The sequence below is a fragment of the Capricornis sumatraensis genome, chromosome 6 (assembly GCF_032405125.1).
Source record: "Capricornis sumatraensis isolate serow.1 chromosome 6, serow.2, whole genome shotgun sequence".
Classification (NCBI taxonomy): domain Eukaryota; kingdom Metazoa; phylum Chordata; class Mammalia; order Artiodactyla; family Bovidae; genus Capricornis; species Capricornis sumatraensis.
In genome coordinates this window covers 56,722,786-56,744,257 of record NC_091074.1, presented here as the reverse complement: position 1 = coordinate 56,744,257, position 21,472 = coordinate 56,722,786, and the positions used below count along the sequence as shown (strand labels likewise).

General features: G+C 38.0%; 1 protein-coding gene and 1 non-coding gene across 2 annotated transcripts; one reads left to right on the top strand and one right to left on the bottom strand.

Moving 5' to 3' along the window:
* The first annotated feature begins 4,907 nt into the window (after window positions 1–4,907).
* On the top strand, window positions 4,908–5,012 carry LOC138081584 (small nucleolar RNA U13). Its single transcript, XR_011145039.1, has one exon. It is a non-coding gene; the product is annotated as a small nucleolar RNA U13 (small nucleolar RNA).
* Window positions 5,013–5,816: 804 nt separating this feature from the next.
* On the bottom strand, window positions 5,817–5,951 carry LOC138081500 (thymosin beta-4-like). Its single transcript, XM_068974681.1, has one exon. The coding sequence runs from the start codon at window positions 5,949–5,951 to the stop codon at window positions 5,817–5,819; it is 135 nt and encodes a 44-aa protein (XP_068830782.1).
* Between the last annotated feature and the right edge of the window lie 15,521 nt (window positions 5,952–21,472).

Sequence of the window (21,472 nt, the reverse complement as noted above, 5' to 3'; positions counted from 1 at the left end):
GGAAATCATCCCAGTTCATGGGGTCAGTAAGAGTCAGAACTGAGCAACCAAACACACATATATGGTGTTTAAAACATTTTCAAAATCCTTTCAGAGTTGTATGCTCCCTCCTGTCATGCTCCTGTAAAATCTGTACCCTAGTTGGTTAACTGAATTTAATTACTAGGACTAAACTGAGTCTACGGTAACTGTACTATTTTCTGGAAGTAAATGATTCACCTGTATGAGGTATAGGAAATTTTCCAGGAAGATGAGTTGCTACTTAACAAATGCCTTCAGCTCATCAGAGCAGTGGTAATCATTTACTGACACATATTAACTCATACTGCAATGAGCCTAATCTATAAAGTATATAAATAAGCTTCATAAGCCATCCCTCATTCTTTTCCTCTCTCCCATCCCTACCCTCTTGCTTGAAGCTATTACAGAGAGCTATTACAGGTAGTCTACAGAAAGGTACAGGTAAAATAATCAACCGCTGCAAACGGGATGTGATTCTGGCATGTTTCCCTGAACTAAGACTAGCTCTGAACTGCTTTATGTCTTAAGGAAGTTTGTATCCGTGTACTTGTAAACCTGGTATTATTATTTACCTTCAAGGGTTTTGTTTTTGTTGTTGTTTAGTCGCTAAGTTATGTTCAACTCTTTTTGTGATCCCAGGGACTGTAGCTCACCAGGCTCCTCTATCCATGAGATTTCTCAGACAAGAATACTGGAGCAGGTTGCCATTTCCTTCTCCAGGGGATTTTCCCAACCCAGGGACTGAACCCATGTCTCCTTCTTGGCAGGCGAATTCTTTACCACTGAGCTACCTGGGAAGCGTTCCCATTTTCCTTCTTTCCTCTTGTCTATAATATATTTAAATTTCTGACTCATTCTATTAGATGATTCTTAAAACTGTAACATCTTCCACATCTGTGTATAAGTTAATTAACACACCTTTTCTCAAAGTAGTAATTCACTGACATTGTGTTCTAGATCAGCACTGGCCAATAGTAATAAAATGCAAGCCACATATGCAATTTAAAATTTTCTAGTTACTGCACTAAAATGAAAATTAAAAAGTAAAATAAATTTTCATAGTATATTTTATTTGCCCAGTATATCTAAAATGCTGTCACTTTAACATTGAATCAATCTTTTTTGTAATGCTAAGGGGATATTTTATATTTCGCGTACTAAGTTTTCAAAATCCAGTGTGTGTTTTATACTTAGAACACATTTTGTGAGGTCTATAGCCACATGTGGCTAGAAGCCACCATACTGGGGAGCACAGCTCTAGATCCTGAATGAAGCTATTAAACGAGATGAGACTTAGCGGAGTCTTCTGTTAAGGTCCTCTCCCGCCTCCTTATCTCCTCACCACCACCACCACCCAATTTAGAAATACAGTTCTTTCTCAGGCCAATCTTCCCAACTGATTAGGAGCTACGTCTTAAACACTCCTGCAATCTCTCTCCCACCTTCCACTCTCCAATATCTCCAAATCCTTCATTTCATACATGGGAAATGGTGCCCAAGGAGGCTGTCAATTGGTCAAAGTCAAATAGTGGGTAGGATCAAATTCAGCATTATTGATGACAAGACTAGAGCTCTTCTGACTTCCTTAAGCATCCAACCATTTCCCTTCCCCTTATTTTTACTTTAGAACTCAGTTACTCTTCTTTTCAGACTCACCAAGAGAAGAGTTGATCTCACTTACCCTTCTTTTCAGACATTAAATTTAGAGACCAAAACTAAACTGATCCTTCAAGAACAACAGATGGATTTAGCGATTTCCCACTGGTACCTGAGAACTGGCAATTTCTGTTTCAGGTTCCTTAAAAACAAACTCAATAAACTTTCCATCAAGGAAGGGAGGAATTGTTATTCACTAGCTGACTTTCTGACTAAGCATTCTACTACATGCATTCATCTTCACTCAGAAGACTAGATTAGATTTCAAAATGCTATTATCGTAACTTCTCCTGGTGCCACTAGAGAAAATGGTTAATGTTGTTTATTTGCGGTTTGAGATTTTTCTGCAATGAATACATGCATTATTTTGTGCAAGCAAATGATATATGTTAATAACAGATGAATGTCCCTAGTACCTTTTATAAAGAAATTGTCTGATCATGCAGTCTTGGTTTAATTTTCCCAGATCTACAAACAGAAGCTTTAAAAAAAAAATCATTTTAGATTTCAGATAATCATCTAAATACTTTTCAAGGATATAAATGGAGACAGAATGCAGTTTGAGGCCCTACTGTATAAAAATCACTCATCAGTATAAAATGACTTAATATCTACTTAGATGTCCATCAGTGCAGAACATGATAACACTTGAGCCCTTCAGCAATGCTCAGGGTAACCATTTTGTTGGCATCTCCTTCTCTCAGCCACCAAAAACAAAGAAAAAGCAAAACAAGATAGGTTACAGTCAACTCCTAATACAATACGGCCAAAAAATTGAAAAACAGCACATTTTATGCACTTTTAAAAAATATATTATTTTGTTTTAGGTAATTTAAAACCTTTTACTGATCATTTTCAATAGACAAAAACATAAGATACCCACACATATCAATCTGTCTTGAATGATTTATACTTTCACTTTCAACATACAGTGTGAAGGTGGGGAAAGGAGAAAACCTTATATTTTCCTAAAATCTTCATATTCTCATACCATGCTACAAGAAAACAAAGTCTGCATGTTTGTAGATAGTATATATAATTTGTAATTTTTTTGGTTCAGATGCACTGTTTGGTATAAATGTGGTACAAAATGCATAGCTACATTATATTCATAGCTATGTTACTGTTTCAATTAAACTAAATTTCATAATATTTTAGGTTCACTGGTGGAGTTTACAATTAAAAGGAATAAGGAATAAATGTCAAGTTAAAAAACCAGGTTTTTATTTTTGTATATTTAGATGTACATTTTATTTCTCCTACAATAGGGGTAGACCTGTAGTTTAGAAGATACAAAAAAGATATCAGAAAACATCCTTACTAACAATGGAATCTAATCACTCTGATGGCAGAAAGCAAAGAGAAGCTGAAGAGCCTCTTGATGAGGGTAAAAGAGCAAAGTGAAAAAGCTGGTTTAAAGCTCAACATTCAAAAAACTAAGATCATGGCATCCAGTCCCATCATTTCATGGCAAATAGATAGGGAAAAAGTAGAAACAATGACAGATTTTATTTTGGGGGTTTCCAAAATCACTGCAGATGGTGACTGCAGCCATGAAATTAAAAGATGCTTACTCCTTGGAAGGAAGGCTATGACCAACCTAGATAGCATATTAAAAAGCAGAGACCTCATTTTGTCAACAAAGGTCTGTATAGTTAAAGCTGTGGTTTTTCCAGTGGTCATGTATGGATGTGGGAGTTGGACAATAAAGAAGGCTGAGCACCGATGAACTGATGTTTTCCAGTTGTTGTGCTGGAAAAGACTTTTGAGAGTCCCTTGGATAACAAGGAAATCAAACCAGTCAATCCTAAAGGAAATCACCTCTGAATGTTCAGTGGAAGGACTGATGCTGAAGCTGAAGCTCCGATACTTTGGCCACCTGATGCAAAGAGCTGACTCACTGGAAGAGACCCTGATATTGGGAAAGATTGAGGGCAGGAGGAAAATGGGGTGACAGAGGATGAGGTGGTTGTTTGGTATCACCGACTCAATGGACGTGAGTTTGAGCAAATTCCAGGAGATAGTGAAGGACAGAGAAGCCTGGCATGCTGCAGTCCATGGGGCTGCCAAGAGTGGGACATGACTTAGTGACAGAACAACAATGTAATCAATCCCAGTTCTCTGGTGTTTACAGATACAGATTTTGATCTTTCTTGGGGGTGGAGGAGGGGGCTGGGGGAGCAGTGGAACTGAGGATTTGCAAATAAACTTAAGAATAAATGTTTTTTAAAATAAACCTTGAGATCACCCAGTCCAACCTCCTTCTGGGTTCTTTACCACTAATGCCATCTGGGAAGCCCCCTTCATTCTAGAGGAGACAGTAAGCCTTTTGATTTCAGAGCAGAGTTCTTGCTATACCATACGGTATTCTCCACTTTGCTAAGAGGTGGAACCCCTAGAAGTCAATGTTTTTTGTGGAAACCTATTAAAATGCTGATATAGTTATGTCTGCCCTGGGAAGCAAAACTTTGTTAGAAATGTGATTGTATTATATTTATATGTTATATTCAACCTCAACTATGTCCAAGGGGGAAAACGTTAAACTATTGCCTACTCATTTGATTTCCTGCACTCAGTGCAGCAAATAAGCAAAGGAAATGGCAACCCACTCCAGTGTTCTTGCATGGAGAATCCCAGGGACAGGGAGCCTGGTGGGCTGCCGTCTATGGGTCGCACAGAGTCGGACATGACTGAAGCGACTTAGCAGCAGCAGCAACAGCAGCAGCAGATGGCAAATATTGAAGAAAATTTTAAAGAATATTAAATGCAGAATTCCAAGTTTATTATCCTTTTTTCTAAAGCTGAGACCATACAAATATCTAATCACTACATTATGTACCTGAAACTAATATAACATAGCAATTAAATTCAAGTTAAAAAAAGAAAAAAAAAGATGAGACCAACATCCTTTCATGTCAGCCATGGTGCATCTATACTCCCTTGGAGCTTATTTCAGGTTTTTGAAATTCTAAGCTGGTTCTTACTTGGTATAGAAGAGATAAAACATTTGAATGATCACTTTTCTTTTGTTTTCAACCCACTGTGTTAAAAGCGTGTGGTTACTGTTTGTTCCTTTTGTTCTTTAAAAGATTTTACACAAACATGTTTTGTGACTATAAGGAGTCTTTTAAAGTTTGGGGAAAATTACCACAATAAAACTAAATTTGAAAACTCCTCAATTAAAAGACATGTATAGTGGGAAGTGACTGTTAAAAAGATTGAGTGAGTAGATCCTTTTGTAGTTCATAAGCGTGATGATTGGGTGTTCACGCTGCTGCGTGACATGTGCCTCCCGGCAAACCTTGTTACCATACCGGCACATTACCCGTCTGATGTAAAAAAAAAAAAAAAAAAGATTGACTGACTCCTCTTGATTTCAAAAATATTCTGTATGTATGAGAATTGTCTATGATATAATCCTGAGTAGAAAAAACTGCTGCAGATTTCATTTCACATGTAAAATTTTTTTTAAAAAAGAAAGCAGTCTGGAACAAAATAAAAGTTAACACAATTTACTACAGGTGATAAAGGAAGAACTTTCAGTTTTTATTTTCTAGACTTCCATATTATTTAAGCATTTTGTGTGCCATATAAAGTGTCATAAAAACATTAGTTACAAATAAAAGATTACACCAAATCAGTAGAGTGAATATTTGAAAAGCTGTTGTTTGGTATTCTACTCTTGGATTACGGTTCTTTCATAATCAAACCTTTGCTCTTTTTTTTTTCAGGTTTTAAAACTTTTTATTTGCATATTTAAAAAATTGTGCATTCCAATAATTAAAATCATTTGAACAACAACAACAAAAAAAATGGCACTCCGATTAAACTGCATTTTACAGCCCCCAGAACACCTTGGACCAGCTTTTTACTCTAGATTTCACTGTCCTCCCACCCAGCTTCCTCCTTCACCAGCATGCAAGTTCTTTTCCTTCCCTGCCGGCCACACAGGCAGATGGGAGAGGCAGGCGCGGCCTACGTTGTCAGTAGTTCTCCATTCTTTGATGTGAAAAGGGGTAGCACAGTCATTTAAACGCGATCCAACCTCTTTGCATCTTAAAAGTTAAACAGCTAAAAGAAATAAAATAAGAAGGCAATGCTTGTGGAAAGTACAGTGCATACTGGCGGCGCACGCTTCATTACGACTCGCCTGCTTGCTTCTCCTGTTCAATCGTTTCTTTCGAAGGCAGTGGATTTTTCTCTTGCGTTTCCGTTTTCTTCAATTTCGACTTATCGAACTTTTCAATTTCAGCCATATCGGGTTTGTCACACATGGTTGCAGAGGGCGCGGAGCGAACTGCCAGAGAGTGAAGTCGGGTCTGCGCTGTGGCCGCCGCCCAGTGCCAAACCTTTGTTTTTCACAGGGTAGAGAGATTGAACACTGGGTTGTCTTTTTTTTTTTTTTGCCTATAAAAAAGGCAGTTTTAGATGTTCTACCTAACTGTAGCTGCTCAGTGAATAAATGGCAATGTTGAAAAGAACAATTTAAAATGTAGGACTCAGATTGGTGATGGCTCTGAATCCTAAAAGCATCACATAAAATATCGAATGTCATAACTCAAAGTAAGGACAAATTTGTGAACAAGCTAGTGAAAGTGAAAATGAAGTCGCTCAGTCGTGTCAGACTCTTTGCGACCCTACGGATGGTAGTCTACCAGGCTTCTCCGTCCATGGGATTTCCAGGCAAGAGTACTGGAGTGGGTTGCCTTTTCCTTCTCCAGGAAGGAACAAGCTAGAGAGTATCTTAAAACTCCAGAGTATAAATTTCCAGTTGATCTCCTTAGTTTCCAAATTTATAAATGAAGAGCTTTTCAAAGTCTCTAGCAGCCAAAGGATTCTAAATCTAGGCCAAAGAACTGATTACAACAATAAGAGTGCCAGTTAAATACTTTTTCTTTCCTTTTTTACTAAACAAATAAGAGAACCTAGATAAATTTGTAATATTATAATTTTTTCAGAATGTGAAACCAATAATGTTCTTAAAGAACAGATATATTTTCAAGGCAAGTTGTGAATTCTCTTCCTTGTAGCCCTTCAGAAAGTAAGACAAAAGTGACTGTGTGTGGCTACATTGTTAGGGGAAGCACACTGACTGAAACCGCCCACCCTGGCCAGGCACCATAGTAACCATTTGCATGAGCTGTTTTATGACAGGAGATCCTGATAAGGAATATGGAACTAATAAGCCACCACCAACTGGAAGAGTTTGGGAAAGGTCGAAAGGAGACACCGCATGTCGTGTCCGTCCACTTCCCAGAATCCCTCTCGCTAGCATCCATCTTGGCTGAGCGATGTGTGTGCCACCAGGAAAGACTCTGAATTAGAATGATTGGGCAAAGACCACCCAGAAACTAATCCCATCACCATAAAACCCGAGACTTCGAGCCACGCAGCAGAGCAGTTTTCCTGGGTTCCCTCACCCTATTGCTCTCCACCGGGGTGCCCTTTCCCAGGAAAATCTCTTGCTTTGTCAGCACATGTGTCTCCTCAGACAATTCATTTCCTACTGTGAGACGAGAGCCCAGTGTCGGGCCCTGTAAGGGGCCCGCCTTCCTGCAACAACGTGACTTGGGTCCAGTTCTGTTTAGAAGTTAGTGGGAGAGATAATTGGTACTCTGAGGCTATAGCTGCTTAATGTGCAGTAAGGAAATTCTTATGCATCCATGCTGGTTTTTCCCTTACAAACCAGCATTTTTAAGTCAGAGTGTAAGGGTCAACTTGAGCCAGGGTACATGCAACCATTTCCATTATTATCAATCAGTTCAGTTCAGTCGCTCAGTCGTGTCCGACTCTTTGCGACCCCATGAATCGCAGCACGCCAGGCCTCTCTGTCCATCACCAACTCCCGGAGTTCACTCAGACTCGTGTCCATCGAGTCCGTGATGCCATCCAGCCATCTCATCCTTGGTCGTCCCCTTCTTCTCCTGCCCCCATCCCTCCCAGCATCATAATTAAACTGGAAAGAACATTTCAGTAAAAATCTTTTTAAATAAATTAAAAATAATAAAACTTGGCTAATAAAAAAAATGGAAAGAACACTGGAAATGTAACATTTCAAAAGCATTATGTAACTGGGTAGAGTAAAAGGTAAGAAAGGTTCCTTGGGAAACTGAAGAAGTGCTGGACTGGACTTGCCTGGCGGTCCAGTGGTTAAGACACTGTGCTTCCACTGCAGGAGCCATGGTTAGGGAACTAAGATCCCACATGCCACAAGGAGCAGCTAAAAAAAAGTCCTGGATTTTTCTACCATTTCTGGTGTGTAAATATAGTACTAGGAAGAAGAAATATGAACACATAAGATATTCTAGTCCTGGTTTATTGATATAACAGGTTGACCTCTATAAACATGCTCATTAGGAAAGTCATAATAATAATCATGGACATAATAACTGTTTACAATTATAATTACAGGTTGGAATGCAGCTTTCAGGCAAACAAAGATGTTGGAGTGGCATGATCTTCTCCACAAAGCTGATAGAATACGTATTTGTGTGTGTTCAATTGTTCAAATGGTTTGGGAACCTTGTTTTCAAAAGGCAATTTCAAGACCTAAAACTTTTACTCCATTAAAATATATATTTATGTTTGAGAGACTAGCTAAAGAGTTACCCACTAATTCATGTAGCAAGTATTTCTCTAAGCATTTACTGAGTGCCTGGTACTGTGACAAGCATTGGGGCACAGAAATGGAAAAGCAAACATGGTTTGATGACTATACCAGTTAACATAGAAATATTCATTAATATAACACATTGCCTATGGTGGATAAATAACATACTGTCAAAAGTGATTTTCTATAAAACACAAAAAAATGATTTTCTGCCTCTGGTTTAGCAGAAGGTGCTAAACCACAAAAATTTACAATTCTGTGTGCAAATGAAAATTCACAATTTCTTCAGTATGAGTGTGGAAATATACATATATTTTGGCCTTTGAGAGAGAGAAGTGTCATCATAATTTTTAACTACTGTTTATTGAGTACTATTATTGGACCTGTGTTTAATATTAACTCTGGATCTTCAAAACAACCCTGAAAGTAGGTATTATTTACATTTTATGGATGATTTATGTTGAGAATCCCCTCCCAAGATAAGCCCATGATATTTTGAACAATTTGCAGTTACAAGGCAGCAGCTGCAGCTCACTTAAAAAGATGAAACAATAGTGACCACTTACTGAACATTAACTCTCTCCTTGTACAGTTCCAGGTCCTTCAGATTTATTGGTTCATTTCATTCACAAGAATCCTTCAGGATACATAATAATGTCCCCATATTATAGATGTAGCAACTGAGGCTCAGAGAGGCTCAGCAATGTGCCCTAAATCATAGAGTCAGCGAATGACCACCCAGCAAGGTTATCAAACCTGGGGCTTCTGACCTTCAAACACTTACTCTCTTCTCTCTAACATACCCCCACGCTCCACTGACGTTCACTTCTCCAGGCCTTCTTACATGCTCTGCCCTCTGAGTGAAATGGCTTCCTCTACCTAACTCCCTCTCACTCTCCAAGGTCAAATGCAGACACCATCTTTTCAGTCCCAAACACCCCAGGCAAAATTTGTAATCACAGCACAGGTTTTTGTTACTAGTCTAGCACTTATCACATCTTATTGTAATTATTTGTATTTCTCTCTCAGGGAGGTTAAGAAGACCTTGAGGGCAAAAAATTGTTTATTATTCATTTTTGAGTTCCTAACACATAGTAATCAGCTTGGCACATAGACTGACACCCTAAATTAATTGGTGGCAGGCCCAATAACTCACTCAAGCACACTGTCAATTAAAAGAACCTCTTAAAAAGTGACAAAAAACAATCCTCCTGTCTTTATAAACTATTTTTTTAATGTTTTTATTTGCTTGTTTAAAAGATCCTCACAGGAGTAAATGCTACCTACCACCTTCCAATCTCTATCTGTGATTCTCCTAACAGGTCATTCTAGCCCATTTCTGCATGTTTCTGTCCTCTGAGAAAATTGTGCCTTCTCCTAGTTCAGAAAACACAAAACAGAATTTTCACAAAATCTGTCTTAATTTTGGTTGTTTCTTGGATAACTAAGCTATGCATGGCACAGAATTTCCCTCTGGATTCTCATCACAGTGATATGCTTTTTTCTTGCCAATGAGAAATATGATGACCACAAGGGAGTCTCTGGTGCCAGAAGGAAGGAGCACACTGAAAAATGGTGCATGGCCCTTTAAACACAGCAAATGCATTTTTATTTACCAATGCTTTATTTCCCTGTAAGGAGACAGTAAATACTTTGATTCTTATTTAACAGATTGGAAAACAAAGATATAGAAAGAGTAAATTATTTGGCCTAAATCCTATTGTTCTAGAGTTTGGAATTTAATCCAAAAGTTTTCACCTTCCAGCCTGCAATCAAACCCAAGGGCAAATTTTCAGAAAAAGGATTGTAACTATGTTATTTTCTTTATCAAGACAATCAGGTCATCTCTTTAAATAACTCCTTTCTGCTTTAAAAGTGATATTAATATACAACTATCCTAAAAGCCTATATGCAAAACAGGCTAATAAAAATATCTGGCTTTTTTTAAAGTCTATACGGAGTAGAAATATCACAGATAATTGGCAGTGCTGTCTGGACAGAGAGTTGCAGCTTTGTGGTGTAAAAACATAGGCTGTATGTCTAAATTAGCTCAAGAAATTTCCCATTTCTGAGAGGGAGGGCGGGCTGGCTGCCAGTTCTCTAAAAGAAAAAAACACACCCTCCTAGAACATGAATCATTACATAGCACATAAAGCAAGTGTTCACACACAAATGCATACACACAGAGGCATTTTAGATAATTGCGCAAGACTTTGCCTTCACCACATATATCAACATTTTATCAACCAAGACCAGGTTGTCCTTTCCTCATCCATGCTGTCAGAAAGGGTAGGCTATTTATCAGTAGCGTTGCTACATGAGAAGGCTCAAGATGTGCTGTAAACAGGGGTGCCAAACACAGAGGGCAGATGACTCAGAACTGATTTTAGAGTACATGCTGGTAGGTTGAACTTAGTGCTTACAGCTGGTTATTTCTCAACCCTGTTTTATAAACAGATTGGCTGACCTTTGTGCCTAGAACTAGTTACCTTCTAAATCTCATACTTTAAGTGCAACATTCTTAGAGAAAGAGTACCTAATCAGTGTTCTTAGCATAGGTGAACTAAGATTACCATTCTTTTTCAGAAATGTAGATTGAAATTTTGAACAACAACAGAGGTGAGTTCCCCAAGCTGAAACACAACACAAAACCAGAGGCAAAGTGACCTGCCAGAAACGAGAGTGGGCATTTGGATGGCTCCCATCCATGTCATAAATGAGTACAGTGTGTGTCCTTATTCTTTTTACTGTAAATACTCAAAAGTACTGACACTTTACAATTAGCTGGATAGTTTACAATTGAAATGAGGCCAAAATAGTTCCAAAAATCTAAGACTAAGGAAGCCAGATGTCTCAACATGCGTCCCTAAAAAGCAAGTGTAAAGCACACAATCAAATATAGAAAGAAAACTTACAAGAATAATTGTGCTTTTTAACTTCCTTGAGACAACATATTTCTCACAACAATAAGTTCTACATTAGCTGGCAAAAAGAGTTACTAATTTGGCCCAAAAGTTTTTTTCCCTTCTATCAAAATTTCTAATTTCATCATAAATATTATGGTATCACTATTTAAAGGTCTCAGAATTTAATACATATTTTTAGAAAAATTAATAGAGCAGAATCTCAGCTTTAAAATTTCTTTTCTTTTAGTATTAGAAGAATATTTGTCCACCTTATACTACTTTTTAAAAACTTTTTTTTAATAAGGCATTTTTGGAAAGAATATTTTACACACTTTTTTCAAGCTAATTCTACTTCTTTTTAATAAAAACGAACCCACAAATGTAAGTGCAAACAAAGAATCAAAAAATAAATATGTTCCCTAAATTAAAAGCAAGTTTTTTTCTTGCATGGTGCATCAGTAAGCTCAAAATACACTTAAACTGATAAGTAAAATAATCTATAATGTCTTATCTTCAATATTTCAAAGTTCTAGGATAAAACAATGAGAATGTCTGACACTAAAAGAGGTATATACTTCCAGCTAAATACACTGCAACACCCATGAAGGGACACGTAATGAGAACATTGTTCCTGTAGGATGCTTCCTAGAAGCATCCATAATGCTGGGTTTTTTAAGAGATACAGCAATTTTCTTCTGTGTTTCTGGTTGGTGATAGTGGTGATAGTTGCTTATGAAAGCCATCAAATATGGTTATTTATTAACACAAGAGCCTTTAAAATGTAATGAAGCAAGGAAAGGTTAAAAAGTCAACTTAAAATTATAATATATAAACTCTTCTGTCACAGTCCTAAATAACTGTTAAAAAAGTGAGATTTGACTTTGCAAACAAAAATCCTTTTCTCATTATTTCTATCATCTCAAAGTTCTCACAACTTATATGAAAAGTTACACAGAGAAATTAAAGGATTTTTGATAACCCAAAAGAATGTTCAACCTACCACACAATTGCACTTATCTCACATGCTAGCAAAGTAATGCTCAAAATTCTCCAAGCCAGCCTTCAACAGTACCTGAATCGTGAACTTCCAGATGTTCAAGCTGGATTTAGAAAAGGCAGAAGAACCAGAGATCAAATCGCCAACATCTGCTGGATCATCAAAAAAGCAAGAGAGTTCCAGAAAAACATCTACTTTTGCTTTATTGACTACACCAAAGCCTTTCACTGTGTGGATCACAATAAACTGTGGAAAATTCTTCAAAAGAGGAGAATACCAGACCACCTGACCTGCTTCCTGAGAAGTGTATGCAGGTCAGGAAGCAACAGTTAGAACTGGACATGAAACAACAGACCGGTTCCAAATCAGGAAAAGAGTATGTCAAAGCTGTATATTTTCATCCTGCTTATTTAACTTCTATGCAGAGTACATCAGGCAAAATGCCAGGCAGGATGAAGCACAAGCTGGAATCAAGACTGCCGGGAGAAATATCAATAACCTCAAATATACAGATGACACAACCCTTATGGCAGAAAGCAAAGAGGAACTAAAGAGCTCCTTGCTGAAAGTAAAAGAGGTAAGTGAAAAAGTTGGCTTAAAACTCAACATTCAGAAAATTAAGATCATGGCATCCAGTCCAATCACTTCATAGCAAATAGACAGGGAAACAATGGAAACAGTGACAGACTTTATTATTTTGGGATCCAAAAATCACTGCCGATGGTGACTGCAGCCATGAAATTAAAAGACACTTGCTCCTTGGAAGAAAAGCTATGACCAACCTAGACAGTATATTTAAAAGTAGAGACACTAGTTTGCCAACAAAGGTCCATCTAGTCAAAGCTATAGTTTTTCCAGTAGTCATGTACGGATATGAGAGTTGAACTATAAAGAATGCTGAGCAGTGAAGAATTGATGCTTTTGAACTGTGGTGTTTGAGAAGACTCTTGAGAGTCCCTTGGACTGCAAGGAGATCCAACCAGTCCATCCTAAAGGTAATCAGTCCTGAATATTCATTGGAAGGACTGATGCTGAAGCTGAAACTCCAATATTTAGGCCACCTGATGCGAAGAACTGACTCACTGGAAAAGACTGATGCTGGGAAAAATTGAAGGTGGGAGGAGAAGGGGACAACAGAGGATGACATGATTGGATGGCACCACCGACGTGATGGACATGAGTTTGAGTAAGCTCCAGGAGTTGCTGATGGACAGGGAAGCCTGGTGTGCTGAAGTCCATGGGGTCACAGAGAGTTGGACACGACTGAGCAACTGAACTGAACTGAAAATAACTCACTCAAAAATTTAAATTCTTCAAATTAAGTTAACTCAGCCAATAAATGTATTTGGTTATAGTCTGGTGTCCAATCATACAGGTGTTTTTAAAATACAGGAATGTAAATATAATGTGATAGATTTTCTTGGTTATAAAATTAATAAGCATACATTTATATATTATTTTTAAATGGAAAATACAAAACAAAAAGCAATACTTTTACAGTTTGTTTTGGTTCCTATTTCTAAATGATTCATTTATTAATTTGGAGATTTTCTTATTAATTTCCTTTAACTGCAGGAAAGATTTTAGCTCACTATAAGACTCCATACCTCTCATTTTTCAGCAATTATATCACTATTTTTAGTTTCTCTGTTGGATCTCTTAAAATTTCATTTCATTATACTATGAATTCATTTTTACTTAAATATTTTCCCCCCATTTGGTTTCATGTATAAATTATGTCACACATTCAGAAAGTATGTAAAGCATAGATGTATTCTGAAGCAAACTCCCTCCATACATTTTATGTCATAGCTCACTTTCTTTTCCTTAAATGTAACTCTCTCCTGACTTGCTTTCCTCCTTCACATTTTTGTTATCTAAGAATACATCACTCAATATTACAGTCTAACCTGTTTTTGAATTTTAAGTAAATAAAATCATGCATTATATATTTTTTGCATTAGCCTTTCAAGCTCAATATAATGTTTATAAGATTCATTTATACTGCAGCATTCACTTGTAGTTCAATTTCATTGCTATATAGTATTTTACTGTATATCACCATTTATTAATACATTCTCCTGTTAATGACATTTAGCTTGTTCCTATGCTGAAGCTTATGAATAAAGTTATAAACTTTCTTATACCTGTCTCCTGGCACAAATGGGCATAGACTTCTGTTGGACATATACACCTAAGAGAGGAATTGCTAGCTCACAAGCTGCTGTGTGTGCTCAGTTACATCCAGCTCTTTGTGATCCCCTGGACACAAGCCCACCAGGCTTCTCTATCCATGGAATTTTCCAGGCAAGAATACTGGAGTGGGTTGCTATTTGCTCTTTCAGGGGATCTTCCTGACCCAGGGATCCAACCCACATCTCCTGCAGCTCCTGCATTGCAGGCTGATTCTTTACCCTTGAGCCATCAGCAAACTGCTTTCCAAATTGGTTAAACTAGTTTCCATTCCCACTGGCAACTGTATGAGAGTTCCAGGTACTCTACTTCCTTGGCAATCCTCATTATTTTGTCTTAATTTCAGCCATTCTGAGGCATATGTGGGCTTCCCTGGTGGCTCAGATGGTAAAGAATCCACCTGCAGTGAGGGAGACCTGAGTTCAATCCCTGGGTTAGGAAAATCCCCTGGAGAAGGGAACAGCTATCCACTCTAATATTCTAGCCTGGAGAATTCCATGGACAGAGGAGCCTGGAAAGTTATAGTCCATGGGGTTGAAAAGAGTGAAGGACTGAGCAACCTTCACACACACAAATGTATATATATGCAAATATAGGGGCAGGGACATCTCTTTGCATTTTTAATTTGCATTTCTATTTTGACTAATGAGATTGTCCACCTTATCATATGTTTGTTGACCAATTGGATATTCCTGTTTTAAAATGGTTATTGAGTCTATTTGCCCATTTTTCTATTAAATTGCATTTTCTTACTGAGTTGTATCAGTTCACATATTCTGGATACAGGCCCTTTGTTGAATTTATGTGTTCCAGATATCCTTTAATCTGTAGCTTGTTCTTACATGTCCAACTCTTTGTGACTCTGTGGACTATAGCCCATCACACCGTCTGTTCGTGGTATTTTCCAGGCAAGAATACCGGAGTGGGTTGCCATCTTCTTCTCCATGGGATCAAATCTGCATCTCCTGTATCTCCAGCATTGGCAGGCAGATTCTTCACCACTGAGACACCTAAGAAGTCCCTTACTTAACATTCTTACTTTTGCCAAAGTCTTTGACTGTGTGGATCTCAACAAACTGGAAAATTCTTAAAGAGAGGGGAATACCAGAGCACTTTACCTGCCTCCTGAGAAATCTGTACGCAGGTCAAGAAGCAAGTTAGAACCGGACATGGAACAACAGACTGGTTCCAAATTAGGAAAGAAGTACATCAAGGCTGAATATTGTCACCCTGCTTATTTAACTTCTATGCAGAGTACATCATTTGAAATGTCGGGCTGGATGAAGCACAAGCTGGAATCAAGATTGCTGGGAGAAATATCTATAACCTCAGATATACAGACCCTTATGACAGAAAGTGAAGAGGAACCGAGGAACCTTTTAATGAAAGTGAAAGAGGAGAGTGAAAAAGCTGGCCTAAAACTCAACATTCAAAAGACAAAGATCATGGCATCTGGTTCCATCACTTCATGGCAAATAGATGAGGAAACAATGGAAACAATGACAGACTTTATTTGCTTGAGCCCCAAAATCACTGCAGATGGTGACTGCAGCCATGAAACTAAAAGATGCTTGCTCCTTGGAAGAAAAGCTATGACCATCCTAGAGAGCATTTTTAAAAAGCAGAGACATTACTTTGCCAACAAAGGTCCATCTAGTTAAAGCTATGGTTTTTCCAGTAGTTATGTATGGGTGTGGGAGTTGGACCATAAAGAAAGCTGAGCACCAAAGAACTGATGCTTTTGAACTGTGGTGTTGGAGAAGACTCTGTGACTGCAAAGAGATTCAACCAGTCCATTGTAAAGGTAATCAGTCCTGAATATTCATTGGAAGGACTGATGCTGAAGCTGGAGCTTCAATATTTTGGCCACCTGATGAGAAGAACTGACTCATTGGAAAAGACCCCGATGCTGGGAAAGATTGAAGGCAGGAGGAGAAGGGGGTGACAGAGGATGAGATGGTTGGATGGCATCACCTATGCGACGGACATGAGTTTGAGTAAGCTCCAGGAGTTGGCGATGGACAGGGAAGTCAGGAGTGCTACAGTCCATGGGGTCACAAAGAGTTGGACACAACTGAGTGACTGAACTGAACTACGTTTGTCATAGCTTTTCCTCCAAAGAGCAAGAGTCCTTTAATTTCCTGGATGCAGTCACCATCTACAGTGATTTTGGAGTTCAAGCAAATAAAATCTGTCACCGTTTCCACTTTTTCCTCATCTATTTGCCATGAAGTGATGGGACTGGATGCCATGATCTTAGTTTTTGAAATGGTGAGTTTTAAGCCAGCTTTTCCTCTTTCACCTTCATCAAGAGGCTCTTTAGTTCCTCTTTGCTTCTGCCTGGAGTAGTATCATCTGCATATCTAAGATTGTTGGTAAGTCTCCAGGCAATCTTGATTTCAGTTTGTGCTTCATCCAGCCCAGCATTTCACATGATGTCCTCTGCATTTAAGTTAAATAAGCAGGGTGACAATATACAGCCTTGTATTCCTTTCCCAATTTTGAGCCAGTCCATTGTTCCTTGTCCGATTCTAACTATTGCTTCTTGACATGCATATAAACTTCTCAGGAAACAGGCAAGGTGGTCTAGTATTCTCATCTCTTTAAGAATTTTCCAGTTTGTTGTGATCCGCATAGTAAAAGGCTCAGTCAATGAAGCAAAAGTAGATGTTTTTCTAGAATTCTCTTACATTCTCTATGATCCAAAGGATGTTGGCAATTTCGTCTCTGGGTCCTCTGCCTTTTCTAAATCCCAGCTTGTACATCTGAAAATTCTCAGTTCACATACTGTTAAAGCCTATCCTGAAGGATTTTGAGCATTACGTTGCTAGCATGTGAAATGAATGAAATTGTAAGGTAGTTTGAACATTCTTTGGCATTGCTTTTGGGGGGGATTGAAATGAAAACTGACTTTTTCCAGTCCTGTGGCCACTGCTGAGATTTCCTAATTTGCTGGCATATTGAGTGCAACACTGTAACAGCATCATCTTTTAGGATTTGAAATTGCTCAGCTGGAATTCCATCACCACCATCAGCTTTGTTCATAGTAATGTTTCCTAAGGCCCACTTGACTTCACACTCTTGGATGTCTGACTCTAGGTGAGTGACCACATCATATGATTAACTGGGTCTTTAAGAGCTTTTCTGTACAGTTCTTCTGTACCCATGCCACTTCTTCTTAATCTCTTCTGCTTCTGTTAGGTGCTTGCCATTTCTGTCCTTTATTGTGCCCATCTTCGCACAATATTCCTTTGGTACCTCCAATTTTATTGAAGAGATCTCTAGTCTTTCCCATTCTATTGTTTTCCTTTATTTCTTTGCACTGTTCACTTAAGAGTCTCCATTACATAGGACAAGATTTACTGACCCCAGGGCCAATTTTAATCCCCACCCCTCAAGGTGTGACTTAAAGCCTTGCCCTTAATCACACCTATTATAGTATTATAGTTTGACTGTCCTAAACCCCTCAGGAAGACAATAATACCTCATCAGGCAAGACATTCCAGGAGTTGAGAGATTATCTCCCAAAAGCTGATGGTAAAGGCCAGACCTCTTGTGGGGTAAAGTTAAATTATTTATTAAACAATCCTACATCTTCTCCCTTCTTGATTTTCATCATCTTTTTACTAGAGTACACGCTCAAGTAATGGTTCATAGATGTAAATTCCCACATTAAATCTTTAGCGTTCTGAGATTTCACAATGGTATCTCTAAATACAGGTCCTTTTAAAATTTATGTGATTTGTGTCTTATGAACTGTTTAATGTTTAAAATCTCCTTTTAGCTCTGAAGCAGTTATTTCTTTAGCAATTCCCTCCCTCTATTATGAGTACTTTGTCTTTCTAGAACGCCTACTAGTTGGCTATTAGACATCTTGAACTGGTTCCAGTTCTGAGCCCAAAGCTTTGCTAGGGTTCCTCATGGAACTAAGTGACTTCCATCTTTGCAGTCCCCTCTCTCATATTTTAGGGTATTATTTTCTCCTCTTCCTCCTCTCTGCTTTGCCATAAACTTAATAAAGCATGTTTACCCTATCCTCATCTACCCATGACCACTTATATTTCTCTCCATCTTTGTAGACTATATATATTTTTTGTTCTTCTAGTATTATTTTAAGTTCTTTCTTTGAGAGAGGAATAAATAAGTGTGCTTACTCTGATGTCAACAACCAGAAGCTGCCCTTGTGGACTGAAAAAGTATTTTAAAGACAGACAGTTTTTATCTTCACAATATGCTTCCTGTGACTACATCACTGGCAAGACACCCAGCAATGAATGCAATCCCCGAACCTCGATTACACAAATTTAGGACAAGAGCATTTTAGGAGAGGTATACACATAGAGCCTTATATAATGCTTCTTTCTTTATCATATTATACATATAAGATATCATGTTGTATAACATAGTAAAAGGAAAATATGACCTAAGTGACTTTATTTTTAAAATAAGATTTTCAAACCTGGTCCTAGCTAAAGAAAAACAACAGAAAAAAGTATAAAACTCTTACTAGGTTCCAGATGCCAGTTGTGGTGTACAAGAAAGAACACTGGCTTTGGCATCAGAAGACCTGAGTTTGAGGCCTGGCTCTGCTTCTGTTTTCTCTGTAACTTTGATCAAGTTACTAAACTTTTCTGAGTCACAGGGCTTTCATCCAGAAGCAGAATGATAACACATGTGTCTCACCACTGTTATGAGGCTGAAAACAAACAACAGATAAGAAAGAACTTTATAAGGTGAAACATAAACAGAAAATAAAATACATTTGCCAAATTCTCTGGGGGGTTCAGAGAAAAAAGTCTTCATCTCTCTGAACATCTTTTCTCAGACAGAGAAAAAAAAAACAAAACACAACAGTCACCTGAATTTCCCATGGGTCCCACCAAATAGATAAACACACCCACTGGAAATGATCATAAACATAATCATAGACTCTAAAATGGTATATAAAAACAAGTTCCTAATTCTGGGCCTATTCATTTATCTCTCCTTCAGCAAACATACAATGAATACCAACAATTTCCCAAGCCCTTGAAACATTTTTTTAAAAAACATCAACGGGACAGTACTTTCAGTCATTCAGAAAGCTTCTTGCTTATAGGGGTGGGGTGCTCATGTATGTATCCTTATAGCCACAGTGCAGTATTGGGTTTAACAAGTTACACATGCCTGATTCAAACTAATAAGACATGGTACTTGAGTTGAGCCTTAAAAAATTAGTAGGTGATATTTCATTTCCCACTAATGAGAATCACAAAATTCCAAAATGTGACAATAAACACTACTGTAAACAATGCAGAGAAACACACTCTCATAAACATTGCTGTTGAGAATGTAAGATGGTACAAATTTTATGGCAAAGAACTTGGCAATACAGACATATCTTTCCCTGTATTGCTGAGACTCAGAAGTCCCACCTCCTGGAATGTATGTAAGATACACCAACAAAAAATGAAAAGACATATGCCCAAGTCTATTCACTGCAGCCTTATGCATAATATCAAAACTGGAAAAAACCCAAAGTCCATCAACAGGAAACATGTTGAATAAAACGGGGTCCACTCAAAAAAATAGAATATCACATGATCAATTAAAAGAAAGAGGGTGAGGAGGAAGGTCTCTAGCACATGATCTCCAGAATACATTGTTAAGTGACAAAAGCTATTAGTATGTTACCATTTAGGAAAGGGGGTATATAAATTAACAAACATATTTGCTTATTTTTAAATGGAGCAGGAGAAAAAATGAAAGTAAAAGTGTCAGTTGATCAGTCGTGTCCAACTCTTTGTGACTCCATGGACTGTAGCCCACCATGCTCGTGTCCAAGGAATTCCCCAGGCAAGAATACTGCAGTGGATTGCACTCCCTTCTCCAGGGGAATCTTCCCAACTCAGGGACCAAACCCAGGTCTCCTGCACTGCAGGTGGATTCTTTACAGTCAGAGCCACCAGGGAAGCCTGGAGAAAGAATAGTCTTTTCAATAAATACCACTGGGAAAACTGTATACTTAACAGCCAAAAGAATGGAGTTGACCTTTATTACACAATATAGAAAAATTAAAATGGTTCAAAGACCTAAATATAAGACCTAAAACTACACATGTCTTAGAAGAAAACAGGAGAAAAGCTTCAGGAAAAGAAAAAAAAAAATTTAAGAAAGAAAGAAATTTTTTTTTAAAAGGAACAGTAGGTTTTCAATTGGCTAAAATAAGTAGAAGACCATGCCAGCAAAAAGGAACTAAGTTCACAGTGGTAACAGATATGGGAAAGTAAGGCTTTGTTCTGGGAAGTGAAAAGCCTGGATTACCTGAAGAATGGGTTATGTATAGAGGATATAAAGCATAGGCCATAAAGGAGAGGGCTTCTTAAAAAAGGCTAATGCATGTAGACATTATTCCATAGGCAATAAGGAACCCTGGAATGTTTTCTTTATCAAAGAGGCACGTAATAAAATAGAACTTAATACCAATAATAGTTTGGCTTTGTATTGACCTTTACTCTTTTTATTTTTCCTTTTTTAAGCTGTGCCTGCCTGGCATGTGGGATCATAGTTCCTCAATCAGCAATGAGCTCCACGTTCCCTGTAGTGGAAGTACAGTCTTAGTTAGTGAACCACCAGGGAAGTCCCTTGATATTTACTCCTTACAAACTGCTTTTGTAGACACATGATCTCATTTGATCCCTGCCACAACTCTGTGGTAGAGGTTTTGTTACTACTTGCCAGTGAAATAATCTTTAAGACATATCTTTAATAATCTTTAAGACAAATCATAAGACATACACCCATATCTTATGATTTCAAATTCAATCTGCTTCAAATCTACTTCCATTGTAGGAAGATCGAAGTGTTGAAGTTGTGTACAAAATACACTGAAAGGAGAAGACACTGAAGGCAACAGGGCAGCTCGTGAAGAACAAAGTAACTGCTGAGACAGACCTGGCGATTAGGAGCCAGTGTCTAGCCAAGCAATTCAAAACAAATGAGCAGGCCTCTTCTCTTCTAGTAAGTTTGATTCTGTTCTAAAGGCAGCAGGAACAGGATTATGGAGATGATCTCAAATTTCTTTAAAATCCCCCCACTGACCACTGTCCT

Coding starts and splice junctions, on each gene's coding strand:
- LOC138081500 (XM_068974681.1), bottom strand. CDS start 5,951: ATGTGTGACAAACCCGATATGGCTGAAATTGAAAAGTTCGATAAGTCG.